Below are 13,710 nucleotides of genomic sequence, written 5' to 3'. Positions count from 1 at the left end.
CACAGCAGCTCCTGGGAAAGGCCAACCCAAAGGAAGCCCCAACGCCGGAGGGACTCGCGCCTTGCGAGCGTGTGGGTGGAGGGGAGCGGCTCGCTGACCCCTGCTTTGCTCACCTCTATTTTGGGCTCCTGCACCTCCGTTCGTGGCACTTGCGGGACTTAGTGGTTCCCCCGGGACTGGGACAGCTGCAGGGGAGGCTGCCAGAGTTGCTCTCTGCGGGGGTTTGCAGACTGCAGCAAGGCCAGATAAGCAGAGTTAGTGCTAACGAGGGAGAGGAATGTTCCGTGGGGTTTGCACTGCTCAGGCATCACCAGGATCACAGCATCTTTGTGACCTCCATCGCAAGTTGAGATGGAAACCCAAGAAAGAAGGGCCACTTGAGCCAGGTGATTTGGCGGAGTCAGCAATGAGTTCCCTGTGCCCACAAATGGGAGGCAGGTAGGGAAGAAGCAGCAGATGATAGACTCATCGAATTATTTGAGTTGGAAGGAACCTCCATCTGGTGCGACTGCCCTGCAATGAGCAGGGACCCACAGCTCCATCAGTGCTCAGAGCCCCGTCCCTGCAGACACTCAGTGTCAGGCTGCACAGGCTGTAGGTGTCCCTGCTCGCTGCAGGGGAGTCAGACCAAATAGACTTTAAAAGCCCCTTCCAACTCGATTCTATGATTCTATGACTCGCACTGATGTAGCGGAGATGCAGTGTTACGTTCCTACAGCCACTATCTGTCACCTCCCTGGGGTTCAGGCACTGTGATCAGGCAGTGGCAGAGGATGCTGCCCCACTGCTTCCCCTCCTCGCAGCCTTTCCGCCCCTATCCCACGCACTTTCCTCACCCCCACGATGAGCCCCAGTATTAAATGTGCAGCACAGAGCTCTGGAGGCAGCAGCAGGCCGGGGGGTGAATACTAATAGCAGTGAGTCCACTCGTCCCAGACTTTCCCACACATCTGCAGCCACTTAATGTGGGAATCGTTAACCCTCTGCTGACAGCCTGAACCAGGAGGAAGGAGTGAGTTTCCCCCACCTCCAACCACTTCTGGGACACCACTTTGCCTCCTCAGGCATCTCCCCATCCTGCTGAAACCACAGCAGAGATTCCGAACAAGCCAGGTGCAATGCAGGGCTTGGCTTCCTGTGGAGAATGCCTCCTCCCCAGAGCAGGGGCAGTACTCTGCCCTGCAGAGCTCCATTCCTGACAGCCTGGCCCTGGGAACCTCCCTTTCTGGCCCTCCTGCTTCCAGGAGATGGCATCACTCGATCATGGATAGCAGTGCTGAGCCCTGGGGAAATCCTGGCTGCTCCTCTTCTCACTGCATCAGTTTGGTTTCCTCTGGGAATCTCAGGTAGGGAGGGCTGGAAGGAGCCCCCCCGGTTGGGTTGGCACTGAGGGTCTCTGGGTGGGTGCAGAGGGTCCATGTGGGGTTTTGCTGCCCCTGACCTGCTCTCCTGTGGAACCCCAGTGTGGGTGATGTCCCACCAAGCTGAACACCAAAGGGCCCCCCTGTTGTGGACAGTGGTCCCAAGGTCTCTGCAGGGCCACCCTCCACTCACAGCCATGAAAGGCTTTTCCCTGGCATCAGTTCTTCCAGCCACAATCCCCTCCAGCAATACATAGGCCAAAGAGGAGGAAAAGAGGGAAGTTATCACTGGTGGATCTTTATGGCCCAGTTGTCATCCCCAGTCCACCCTGGAGCTGGTGGCACGCTGCTAGCAGGCACCTGGCCGTGCTGCTCTGTGCTGAGCCCTTCACCTGTTGCAGGAGGGTGCAGGTAGGGTGCTCATGGACCCATGGAGCCCTGCACCCACAGCCCAGCTATGGCTGGGACATGCCCAGTAGCAGCAGGAAAGCGCTTGTGTGCTGTATGCACTGAGCTCCTCAAACACAGCAGCTTTGCTGGCTTTGTTACCATTTTCCTTTTAACCCCATGAATCTGGAAAGCAATCCCACCTTCAAACCTCTTCACAGATTCATAGCTACAATTGCAAAAAACTGTGAAAGTTTGCTGTTTTATCCTCTTCTCTCAATTGCATCTTAAATCCTTTTTCCCTTCCCTTCCGCATACACTGGGACCATGCTGAGGTGACCAGCAATGTGCTGTGATGGCACAGAGGTGACCTCAGTCCCTCACCCCCTCTGGAGCAGAGGTGTGCCTGGCCTGCCTGGTGACAAGTGGATGGCCTCTGCTTGGGGACAGACGTGCTTTTGGGGCATGCATCCATAGAATCATAGAATATCCCAATGGAATGAACCCATAAAGATCATTACTTCTGGCTCTGTCTGTCTGTCCATCCTGCTTTCTGTGGCTGGGCTGAACCTGGCTCCAGGGCTCCAGGGATGGGTTTGCCCCCAGATGCTATAAATGGAGGGGGACCCAGAGCCACCTGTTCCCACCAACCCCATTTCCAAAACAGACAAATGCAGTGGAAAGCAGTGCTGGGGTTTGGTGTCCCCATCAAGGGTGATGGGGCAATTCCATTTGGCGGTTTATGGGTGATTCAATCCTTCAGCCAGGATTTGATGTGAGGGCTCAGCCCAAGCTGCCCTTCTCCTGGAGCACAAATGGCTTTAAGGACAGGGTGACCTCCTTTGGGGCATCTTCAAACACAATCCCAGCTGTGCCACACTGTCCCCAAAACCAGCTGGCATAAAGAGACCACAGCTGGTGGCATGGGGACAGCCCGATGCTGGTGACCACAGAGGGAACGCGGGGCGGTGGGAGGTTCGGATCGCCCCGCACCGCCGGGGTTCCTGCACTTTGAAATGCAACCCTGCCTTTCAATGCAAATGCTGCGAGAGGTTGGGCCCAATAAAAGCCTGTGGGCAGGGAGGTGCCTGGCCCCGGGACACAGCTCCCCAAGGCGCCCAGGTGAGCGCGGCGAAGGAGGGGCAGCCGCTGCGTGACACCCGGCCGCTTCGGCACAGAGCGGCGCAGCGCATCGGCACAGCATGAGCGCAGAGCCAGGTAGAGAAGATGTATGTAGGCTATCTTTTGGATAAGGACACCAACATGTATCCCAGTCCCGTCCGGCATCCCAGCCTCAACCTCAACCCCCAGAACTACGTGCCGGGGCCACCCCAGTACTCGGACTTCGCCAGCTACCACCATGTGCCAGGGATTAACAACGACCCGCACCATGGGCAGCCGGCGGCCGCCTGGGGCTCACCCTACACCCCTGCCAAGGAGGACTGGCACTCGTACGGCACCGCTGCCGCCTCTGCCGCCACCAACCCGGGGCAGTTTGGATTTAGCCCCCCGGATTTTAACCCCATGCAGCCCCATGCGGGCTCTGGACTCCTGCCTCCAGCCATCAGCAGCTCGGTGCCACAGCTGTCCCCTAATGCACAGAGGCGCACCCCGTACGAATGGATGAGGCGCAGCATTCCCAGCACCAGCAGCAGCGGTAAGGAAACCCCCAGCCCTACACCCGGACTCCTTCCTTCACATGGGAGCTCTCAGCTTGGAGTCCTGCAGGGCTTGATCCTGCTCTGGGAACGACCCCAGTGGGGAGAGATGTGGGGCTGGCAAGGTGGCATGGACTGAGGATGAGCGTGGAGAGCATTGGTGTACGGGTGACCCTGTTCTGGAGAATGAGAACTCTGCTCTGCACATGGGAAGTCCTTCTCATGGCCAGTCCAGGGTATTCCAGGCTCATTGTCGTGGTGGTGGGGTTCTCCTTTTGGAGGAGTGCTGTGCTGTGTGTGTAGGGTGCTGCAAGCAGTTCATGTGCACAGCTCACTGCACAGTCAGCGAGCACATAGGGGTGCTGCTGCATGCTCAGGGTGCATGCAAGCTGCGGTGCACTGGGGATGGTGCCACATGCAGGGTGTGTGTGGGTGCTCTGGGTGTTGCATGGCACACAGCATTTGCACAGATCCTGAGCCTGGCACTGGGCAGCCATACTGTCCCTGTGCCCTATCTCCTGTCCCCATGTCCCATCCCCTGTCCCTCTGTCTTATCCCCCGTTCCCTGTCCCTGTACTCTGTCCCCTGACCCCGGGGTCTTGTCCCTGATGAACTCCTGACCCCGGCGGGGTGGGGGGAGGTGGAAGTGTCTGTGCCCCGCAGCCCTCCGCCCGTGGCCGCCCCAATGCCCACTTCAAAGGCGGTGGGCAGTCCCCCCTCGGGGCCAGTCCAAATTGACACGGGCTTCGCTTTGTCATGGAGATGCTGCCGGCTCCTTTGGCATTGAGGAGAGGTGCGGGGAGAGCCTTTGTCCTGCCCTGCTCGTGCCCTTTCATGTTCCCCTCCGAGGTTCCCAGCCCGACGGCCGTCCTCTCCCTCTTCCCCTTGTCCGGGGCTCCCTGTTTGAAAATGGTGTAAAATGCCTCATTTGTTAGCTTGCTTCTTATTTCCTGGCATCACTGCTTTGAGTTGTCCCCATGCACGGTGCTGGGGATGCGATGGCCAAGAGCCACACAGTGACCTCATGATGCTGAAGGGTCTGGGCACGGCGATGCGCAGCGGTGCCCACGTCCTCACTGTCCCATCCCCTGCTCCTCTGCCCCATCCCCAGGCCTCATTCTCTGGAAATTGCGTGGAAATTGCTGTGAGACTGTGCTGGGTGCTGGGGTTGTGATCATCCTGGTGGGAGCAGGGGTTGTGGTGGGGCTGAGCATCCCAGGAGGTGGAAAGAGCTCTGCTCTGCAAGAAGGAGGGAGAGGCAGGGTGGCATTTCCTGATTCATTTTAAGCACTGAATATAACTCTTCAGGAAAATTGCCCTCCTTCCTCCTACGCATTGAATGGGAGCCCACAACTTCTGTGGGATTTGTAGGTCCAAACGTCTCAGTTTCTTCTGGGAAAGGTGAGAGGGAAAATGAAAGAGGGGAGGAAGGTATAAGAACACCTCTGGATGAAGGGAGTGAGAGGTAATGAGGGCAGAAAAGTTCCCCTGATTGAGTCACACAGCAACAGAGTGATTGAATTCTGGAAAGATCAGTTGTTGAGCAGTTTGTATCTCTTAGATTAAATGCATACAAAGGGACAAATGAGCCAGCTGTTCTTCCCTGCACGTGGAGGCAGAGAGGACTGGCAGGAGCAAAACCCCGTTGGTTACAGGGGACACCTCTGCAAACCCCCCCAGTCCTGGGGTTTCTGCTCATGAGACTGTGCAGCTGAATTCAAAGCCACGGCGCCTGCCCAGGCTGCCTTTACATAAACCAGGAGGTGGGTTTGACATAGATAAGGGTGAAATGTTTTATTGGAATCAATAAACTGTACATTAATCAGTCTGGATGGGTTATACCCCTCTCCACGCTGTGGGAATAGGAAATGAATGCGCGGGCTATAAATACAGAGAGCTTCATTGCGAGCGCTGTAAATCATCAGAGGGCTGTAAATTACGGTTCCCTCTGTCTTCCCTTGTATAAACAGCCATCAGCCATGGCGTGAAGGTGCTCAGAAGGAGCTGTGCCATGCTTGGAAGCAATGTCATGCGGGGATGGAGCGTGCCAGGGGGTTCTGCTGGCGTGATGCAGAGCTGGGAGAAATTGATGAGAAGTCTCCCGGTGACTCAGTGCAGAGTCAGACCTCATGGGGCGATGAGCTGATATACCTGCTGCTAAGAATGTGTGTGCCTCACCCAGCAGGGCCAGCCACGGCGCAGGGCAAAGCTCAGCCCAGGTAACGGATGCTAAGTGCCCCAAATTGGGAAACAGAAGGAACAAGGTGTCCCCATGCCTCCTTTCTTCCCAAGCATCAGCCTTTTTTTGCTCATAAAATCTTCACGAGCACAGTGTCAAACCCTCACGCTTTCTCCTTATTCGTAATTATTTGCAAACTTCCTTGTGAATGACACCCCTGCTCTATAAAAAGCTCAGGAAGGCGCTGGAAGCGGCAGTGTGCTGAACTTTGAAGTTCACCCCCCCCTCCCCCCCACCTCGTTAGCTATGTAAATGCTGTGTGCAGCCTCCAGGTCACTAATGAGCCTGATTGCAGCACTGTGTTGCAAGGGAAAGTGTGCCCGGACATCCCTGGGGAGGTGAATGTGAATAGGGAAGTGCAGGATGAGCAGCCATGGTGGGACCATCCCGGGGTATGGATGCCACAAGCATGGGCAGAAGGCAATGCACCGAGTGTGCAGCTCTCCGCTCTGTTCCAGCACTGTTTTCACTGTTTCTGGCTCGGTTTTCCAGCTCTGCTTGTTCAGCCCTAGGAATGCTGGAGGAAACATAAAATCCCCATAAATGAGACACCAGTCCAGGAGAGGTTTGAGATGGGTGTCGGGGGTGGCTGGAAGACATGGTCCTGTTTTAGGGACACAGCTGTTCCCCAAGAAACCCTCTGCTCTCTTGGGTCACCTGGAGTGCTGCATGCCACCAGGGTCCCTATTGGTCCTCTCCCCTTAAATTATTAACCCACAGCCTGCTCCTGGCCTCTGCTGGGGTTTGCTGAGTGCTTAGCCTGCTGGCCAAGGTACAGGTGGTTTGAACTTTCTTAGAATTGACTTTCCTTGAATAAAAAGGTCTTCCCTGGGGGTACCTACGTGATGGGCTTGGCTGGCTAATACCCCAGGATTAGCTGTGGGACACTTAATGCTCTGGCCAATGGCCAGTGCTTCCTGCAGGAGACCCTTCAAGGACGCCCACCCCAGTGCTATTAGCTTTGTGATTCTCCTGGATAAGGGGATGAATCCTTCCCCTAAGGGGTGTGAAGAGGCAGAGAATCCCAGTGCCCACCTGGGCCCCCCACAGTGCCACCAGCTTAATCTGGAGTGGGGTGGCAGCTTTGTGCCCTGGGTCTGGCTGTGGATCCACACCATGCAGGCGATGCTCCGTGCCTGCAGCCCACATGTCCCTGCATTGTGGTCTTTGACCCAGCGCTGCAGCCCGGCTGGCGGCACTTGGTGAGGTGCTCATAAAACCAAGGAGCAGCCCCTGGAATGCGCTGGTTGCCAAAATAAAGGCTTGAATCACTGCTCTTCTGGGAAACGCTTGTCCCAACACCCAGCCTGGGGCTGCTGTTCCTTGGCTGGGGAGTGGGTCTGGGCCGGGGATGCTGGGCAGGGCCAGACTGCCCTCCCTGGCCCTGGGGGTCTGAGGTCTGTGGACTCAGCTCTTCCCTGCCTGCTCTGTTTCTTCCCAATCTCTTTAGCCTGGCTGCCGGTGTCCTGGTCTATCCTTTTTGGATTTGCCCTCCAGCATATGGGCCCTGCTCTTACCGATAGCAAAGCCATGGGGCTATTTCGAAGTGCAGAGTTTGATCCTCTGTGCAGAAGACTATAAAACCACTGGGAACTGTGGTGCGGTTTTGTAACTGAAACATTCCCAGTGTGTGACATATCAAAGCCAAATGAGTTTTTATTGCCAGTGGGGTGGCACTGCTGCTTCCTCCGAGATCTTTGGCACCAGGAAGATCTCCCTGGCTTGGTTTGGTGTTGGCTGACAGCCCTGTGAGCAGCTGCTCTGGGGGCTGCAGGGCTGCCTGGCAGTGGTGGCCACAGCGAGCCCTTCCTGCAGCCCAGCATCTCACAGTGCCCATTTGTGCCACCTGGAGCAGGAGCCAGGGCAGCCTGGGCAGGGCCATCGGGTGGGGGCTCAGCCAGCAGTGCAAACAGAAAGGGGCTGGGGTAGATCCTCTCACATGGTCTTGGAAACCCAGCAGTTGTCTAAATCCAAGGGAAAAGATCTTGGCAGGATCTCATGGAGGTGGGATGTCCTCTGGTTGACAACAATAAGGGGGCCCATGTGGCTGCAGTCCTTCATTCCGCGCTGATGGCCCCATCCATCACACCACGCTTCCTGAGGTGGCTGGGAAATACTTGAAAATACTGCATGGAAAGGGGAAGTGAAAGCCCTGCCCACTGGTTCCCAGCAGGCAGGGGTAGCGGTGGGGCTTAGACTCCAAGAGTGTGGTGAGCATACTTGAGATGGATCTTAGGGGGTTCAGAGTGTGCATGGGGTGCTCAGGCTTTGGGGCCGCTATTTCCAGAAGGTTTGGGAGCAGTAACATGTTCTGGGCTGTCTGAGCTGAGAATCAGCACGGTGTGGCTGTGGTCCCCTCTGCTCAGCAGAGGGAGCATCGACCTCTCTGTGCAGGCACAGCTGGAGCACATCTGGCTGCCAGATGATGGTGACCCAGCAAGGAGGGTCCTGAGTGCTGGGAACAGACCCCAACCCTTGTTCCAGGGCTGCATCATGCAGCATCGTTCCGCTGGCTGCCCTCCCTTTTGCAGTGGGAGACGTGAGAGGGTGGAGGGGCAGTTGAGTTGCCCGTGGCTGTGACCCCACTCTGACTCCGCTCTGATTTGGTATTGCTTCTGTGACTCAGTTTCCCTACCCATATCATTGCCCAGGCTACACTGGGATAGGGGGAAAGTTTTCATAGAGAATTTTCCTGGGAAGAAATGGGAAATAGGGCTCTCATCCATGATATGTTCCATGCACTGCTCTCAGACCACTTGGGACAACCCAATCTTTCCGTGCCAGTCATGCGAAGAGCTGCTGGGCAGCAGGGCGTGCAGAGCCTCAGCTCCATCCCCACCAGCTCCTCCCATGCTGAGTGCCCTGCACAGTGCCTGGCGCCCGGATTGCCATGTGCCTGTGTCCCCAGGCCTGGGGACCTCTGCAGCTGGCAGCGGCACGGCTCTCATCTCTCCAGCTCCACAGCCCCGCTTGCTGTACTCTGACCTGATCGGAGCCCTGATGGCTGCGGTGGTGCTCAGAACGGAGCCAGGACTTGCAGCCACTGTAATTTTGAGCTGCTTTGACCTGTGAAATGGAGACCTTTGGGGAATAGCATAGGATTATACTCTTGCCTGTTTTGATCTAGCATTTGCTACAGCTGCCCTGCATCAGCCTCAAAACATCCCACCACTCCACTGCCCACCTCTTTTAGGGGGTCTGTGTCTTGTTGAAAGCCATCCTTTACACAGTCTATGGCTGGAGAGGGTGAATTATAGCCCCCTAACAGCCTCCGTCATCCTGTGGTGCCTTCCTACGCCTGTTTGTGACAGTAGCCCTGTAGGTGCAGAGCTGGAGACAGAGAGCACAGAGCTGGGGTTGGGTTTTCCTCTCCTCTGCCTCTGTTCTGGAGGGAGGGAAGCAATAATGCTGTGTCACTCAGGCTGCATGACCTCAATTTGGACACCCCAGAGATGCTATTAGTACTGTGGTCAAGGGCAGGGAACTCCTGTCTCCCTATCCTCGTCCCCATCCCCATCCCCAGGGCTGCCATGTGGAGCAGATCAGGGCAGGGGGTCTCCCTTAATGTGTCTGTGAGTGCGTGTGCACACACACTCAGGAGTGTGTCCTCTGGGGCCTGTGCAGCACATTGAAGCTATTCCCTTATCTAATCGTGGCTCAGGTGAGTGCTATTAGGGTTATACATTAACAGCAGTAACGATGCCCTCTCCCCAAGCTTTGGGCCCTGCCTTGATCCCAACGCTGGAATCCTTCCTTCTGGCCCCACGGATGGCTCAGTTTGGCTGCTTGAGCTATTCCTTTTTTCTTCTGGGGACAAGAAGGAGGAAGTTTGAATGTGTGTTGGGGCTGGATGGTGCTGGCAGCAGGAGGACCCTTGTCCCATCCATGCTACCACCCATGGCCCCCTCCAACAGCCGTGGGCCACGTCCTGGCACAGCCCCAACCCCAGATTGCCCCATCCCACTGCTCCTCAAGATCCCTGCAGGCATTGGGGTCTTACCCACAGGTATGAGGGGTCACCATGAGGAGCCATGATGGCTCATCCCAAATTTCCTCTTTCCTTTCCCAGAGCCATAAAAGGGCCACCGAGGGCGAGTTAAGCGTAACCCAGCATTGATATTCAAGGTAGCCGCATTATTCATTGTCAATAGCATTTCTTGCAAGTCCCTTTCTTCTCCTTGTGAATCGCTCACAATACATTCCTGAATTCAGCAAACATTACTGAAAACTGCAATTAGTCAAGGCGAGGAAATCTCCATCTCTGGGTTGGTGGCGAGCAGAATCTTTGCTCCCTGGTATTTGCAATGAGCACCCAGGGCTGCGCCGGGGTTCGCCAAGGACGAGCAACGACAAGAGAACAACAGAGCGCAGGCAGTGATGGATCTATTTACGGCTGCAGCAGGAAATAATAATCCCTGCTAGAATTCCTGGCAGATGCAGTATCCACAAACCGCCTTGTTTCGTTACTCTTTAATTTTTTTAACGTTAGCTGTCAGTTCCATTGCGTTCCAGCTGTTTTTTTTCCACCACGCAGTGGTATTTAAATTGCAATATCGCAAATAAGATCACTTTTCAGTCATTATCTCTTCAGAAAGGGTATTGCTTCCAAATGAAAAAGGAAAAAAAAAAAAGAATTCATATGCGAAAGAAGATATCTTGAGCCCTGGTTCCAGGGGATGCAGTTTTCATCCCTATCCATGGCACAGCCTTGCTGTACCTCCACCTCCTCAGATCATGGAAATATGCACTGTGCTGGGGGCGTGGGCAGGGCTGGACCACTGCTACCCAGTGCTGTTGCCCACTGTGTTTTTCTAATAGGAAGCAGTATTCTTGGCACCATGTGCCAGCTATCTTCTTGCTCAGGTGAAATGCGGGGTTCAGTGGAGCTCTGATGACACTTGGGGAGACCCTAGGGCAGGTTCAGGCTGGTTATGGCCAAGCAGTGCTGACTATTGAGTCCACCACAGGGAATGTTTGTGTTTACTGTGGGCTCTCCCCATCATATCTTTAATAACTACGCCATTCTTTTCTGAACACAGCGTGAGCTGATGAAAACCTCTCTTGGTGGCAGAAAAATGCTGTCACTCCTGGGTTTTCCCTCTTTTCCTGTCCTGATCTGTGTGCCTTCAACTGATGGCACTGTGGGTTTGGGCTCTGTGGCACAGAGCTGGGCTTCCTGCAGCCCTCTGGGCTGGACTTGTCCAGGCAGCGTGTCCTCTGCCTGGGCTGCAGCTCTGCTCCTCTTGAGGTGATGATCATGGCGCGTAGAATGTGGAGACCATTATCTTGGGATGTTACTGAACACCTCCTTCCCTTCCTACCGTGAACAGCCCCTATCCCCCGGTGCTTTCCAGCATGGAGAAACACCCTGGTGCTACCCAGGATAGGTATCAAACTCCATATGAGCCAAGGACTCCTATCCTCTGGTCCCACGTTCCTCCAGAGCTCTCTGTGTGCTCATGCAGTTCCTCCATGCAATCAGCGATGCTCCTGTCCCCCAGCCCTATCATCTCACCTCACTCTGCTCTCTCTGCCAGGCAAGACGAGGACAAAGGACAAGTACCGGGTGGTGTACACGGACCACCAGCGCCTGGAGCTGGAGAAGGAATTTCATTACAGCCGCTACATCACCATCCGCCGTAAGGCCGAGCTGGCCGCTGCCCTGGGGCTCACTGAACGGCAGGTGAGTGCTGGAGATGGATTTGAGAGAGGGCAATGCCATTCCCATTCTACTTCCAGCTCCCGTGGTGCCCCTGGGGTGCTCTTCCTTGTCCACGTGCCCTTTTTTTCTGCATGGCTATCTGTGTATTTCCACAGGTGAAAATCTGGTTTCAGAACCGAAGGGCGAAGGAGAGGAAGGTGAATAAAAAGAAGCTGCAGCAGCAGAGCCAACCCACCAGCACAACCACGCCAACCCCCCCAGCCGTGGGCACGCCGGGGCCCATGGGGACCCTCTGCAGTGGCAGTGCCCCAAGCCTTGTCTCCTCGTCTCCGCTCACCATCAAGGAGGAGTTCATGCCTTAGCCCCCTCCACCAGCCATAGACACTGAGAGATAAGCACTACATGGCAGAGCTTGTTGCTGAGCACCCAAAGACACCACATCCCCTGGGGCACGGTGGCTCTGTCGCCTTCCCAAGAGGCTGATGAGCTCTGTCCTACACAAAGCCCCTATGTTAGGTAGTGCTGTTCTCCTGTAGGAAACATGCGCTGGTCTCTGGCATTGGTAGCCCAAAACCAGTGGGATGAGTCTTTAGGTGATGGTGGAGGACCCTTTCTGTGGAACATCAGAATGAGCCGGTGGGTTGCTTCCTGCGCGGTCTTCCTGGTGGTCCAGCTGCCTGCTGCTTTGGGGCAGTTCTAGTGAGGCTGAACTAAAGAAAAGGCTTGGCTGGACTCAAAGCAGACAAATCTCAACTGAGATTGTCTGTGGAATCTGCCATGCCTGGAGCGAGTTGGACAGCAGGAGCTGGGTAGGACCCTCAGCACTGGGACTGGAAGGGGAATGGGGGCTCCTTAAACTGAGACAATGGCAATGAGCGTCCCCCATGTCCCCCAGCTACCATCCCCAGCTCCATCCCTGTGGCAACAAAGGACCATCGTGAGACCTGCAGACATCTGTCCTACAGATGGACCTCCCTATGGAGGTTTTGAGACCACCTTCCAGCGTGGAGGAACAAGAACAAGGTTGGCAGTTAGAACAGTGGACAACTCCAGGTTGCCCAGAAGGGCCACTCACCTACCCATGGCATTGCAGAACCTGCACAGCTCCGTGCTGCATCAAGGCACTACCAGCTGCCAGGACCATCATGGTGATGGGACATGTCCTGGTGCAAGATGATGGATTGCTGGCTTCTGAAGAGAGAGATGGGTGGGTCTGTGCTGTTTACTCCAAAACAAAAAAGGCTCTGAGTTTTGCCTGCTTTGTACTCCTCCATCTGCTGCACCATTGGTAACCAATGGCTTTTTTTTCCTCCTGGAAATCAGAGTTAAAATTCCCCTTAATCCTTCTGAATCCTTGGATCTCTACTGCCTCAGCTACCTTACAGCCCAGTTTTGGGTGCCCCAGAGGGTGTGCTGGGACACAGGAGGGTTTGAGGCTCCTACTTGGGGCTGTGGCTTCCCAAGACCAAGGTGAGGGTTCAGCGGCCCTCATGATCCTCTTCTAGCACCATCACTCTGAGCCCCAGCAGGAACAAGAAGTGGAGATGTCCCTGTTGCCTGCAGAGCCCCTTGTCCGCTCCCAGCCCATTCTGGCCTAGAACTCACAGTGTTTGGGGTTTCATACTGCACAGGTCCTTGACACCCACTGCACCTACAGCCCCTTAATAGGGTCTGCATCCCCCACCATGGGGACCAGTGACATCTCCCTGGGGCCATCACTGCTACTTTACACCAAAGGCAGACGCTGGTGTTGGCCTGGGACTTCAGCTCACAGCTTGTGTACAGAAGGCAGAACATTTTATTTTCTAGGCTTTGGTAAAAATAAAAGCGAGCAGGAGCCCTGTGAGCTGTGGGTGTGTTGCTGCCTCTCCCCATGTGCCCACATTGATGTCCCCAAGTGTGATCAGACCAGTGCCATCAGGGAGGGCATGGACAGATACCTGAAGACAGCAGCCTGGCCCCATAGCCTGATTGCAGTGTGCTGTGTGTCCATCTCACGAGGGCAGCATGGCTGCAATGTGGCACGAGGCAGCCATGTCCTGTCCCTTGGGTACAGTGGGGATGGCTAAGGGATGGATGGTTTCCCGAGGACAGCCGGGAAAAGGGTGAGGCTGGGCCTTGCTGGTGCTGGAGGCCAAAGAACAAGGCCAGCTGCCCACCGACGTGGCTGCTGCTGATTGGTGCCTGCCCGCCTCTAATCTCATTTTATGGCTGTTGATGGGCTGAATATCCTCCTTGTCCAAGAAGAGCAAACAGAGAATGAGGATATGAGATAGAGCTTGGGACAGCTGGCATCAGTGCCTGGTCGTGACAGAGCTGGCACAGGTGGTCCCCACTGCCTGTGCTGTCCTCTTCCCCATCTAATCACTGCCTATCTCCATCTCAGCCACATCAGATTTGGGG

The 13,710-nt window shown here is 55.5% G+C and overlaps 1 protein-coding gene across 1 annotated transcript; it reads left to right on the top strand.

Annotated features, from left to right (window-relative positions):
- The first annotated feature begins 2,854 nt into the window (after positions 1-2,854).
- On the top strand, positions 2,855-13,153 carry CDX1 (caudal type homeobox 1). Its single transcript, XM_042826620.1, has 3 exons — positions 2,855-3,405; positions 11,183-11,328; positions 11,463-13,153. Exons 1-3 carry the CDS (start codon positions 2,976-2,978, stop codon positions 11,667-11,669), a joined length of 783 nt encoding a protein of 260 aa, XP_042682554.1. The 5' UTR covers positions 2,855-2,975; the 3' UTR covers positions 11,670-13,153.
- Positions 13,154-13,710: the final 557 nt, after the last annotated feature.

Source organism: Centrocercus urophasianus, unplaced genomic scaffold, assembly GCF_019232065.1.
Source record: "Centrocercus urophasianus isolate 14NV4802_14NV808 unplaced genomic scaffold, USGS_Curo_1.0 seq_26, whole genome shotgun sequence".
Taxonomy (NCBI): Eukaryota; Metazoa; Chordata; class Aves; order Galliformes; family Phasianidae; genus Centrocercus; species Centrocercus urophasianus.
The sequence above is the reverse complement of the archived record's forward strand: the minus strand, read 5'-3'. Positions and strand labels throughout refer to the sequence as shown.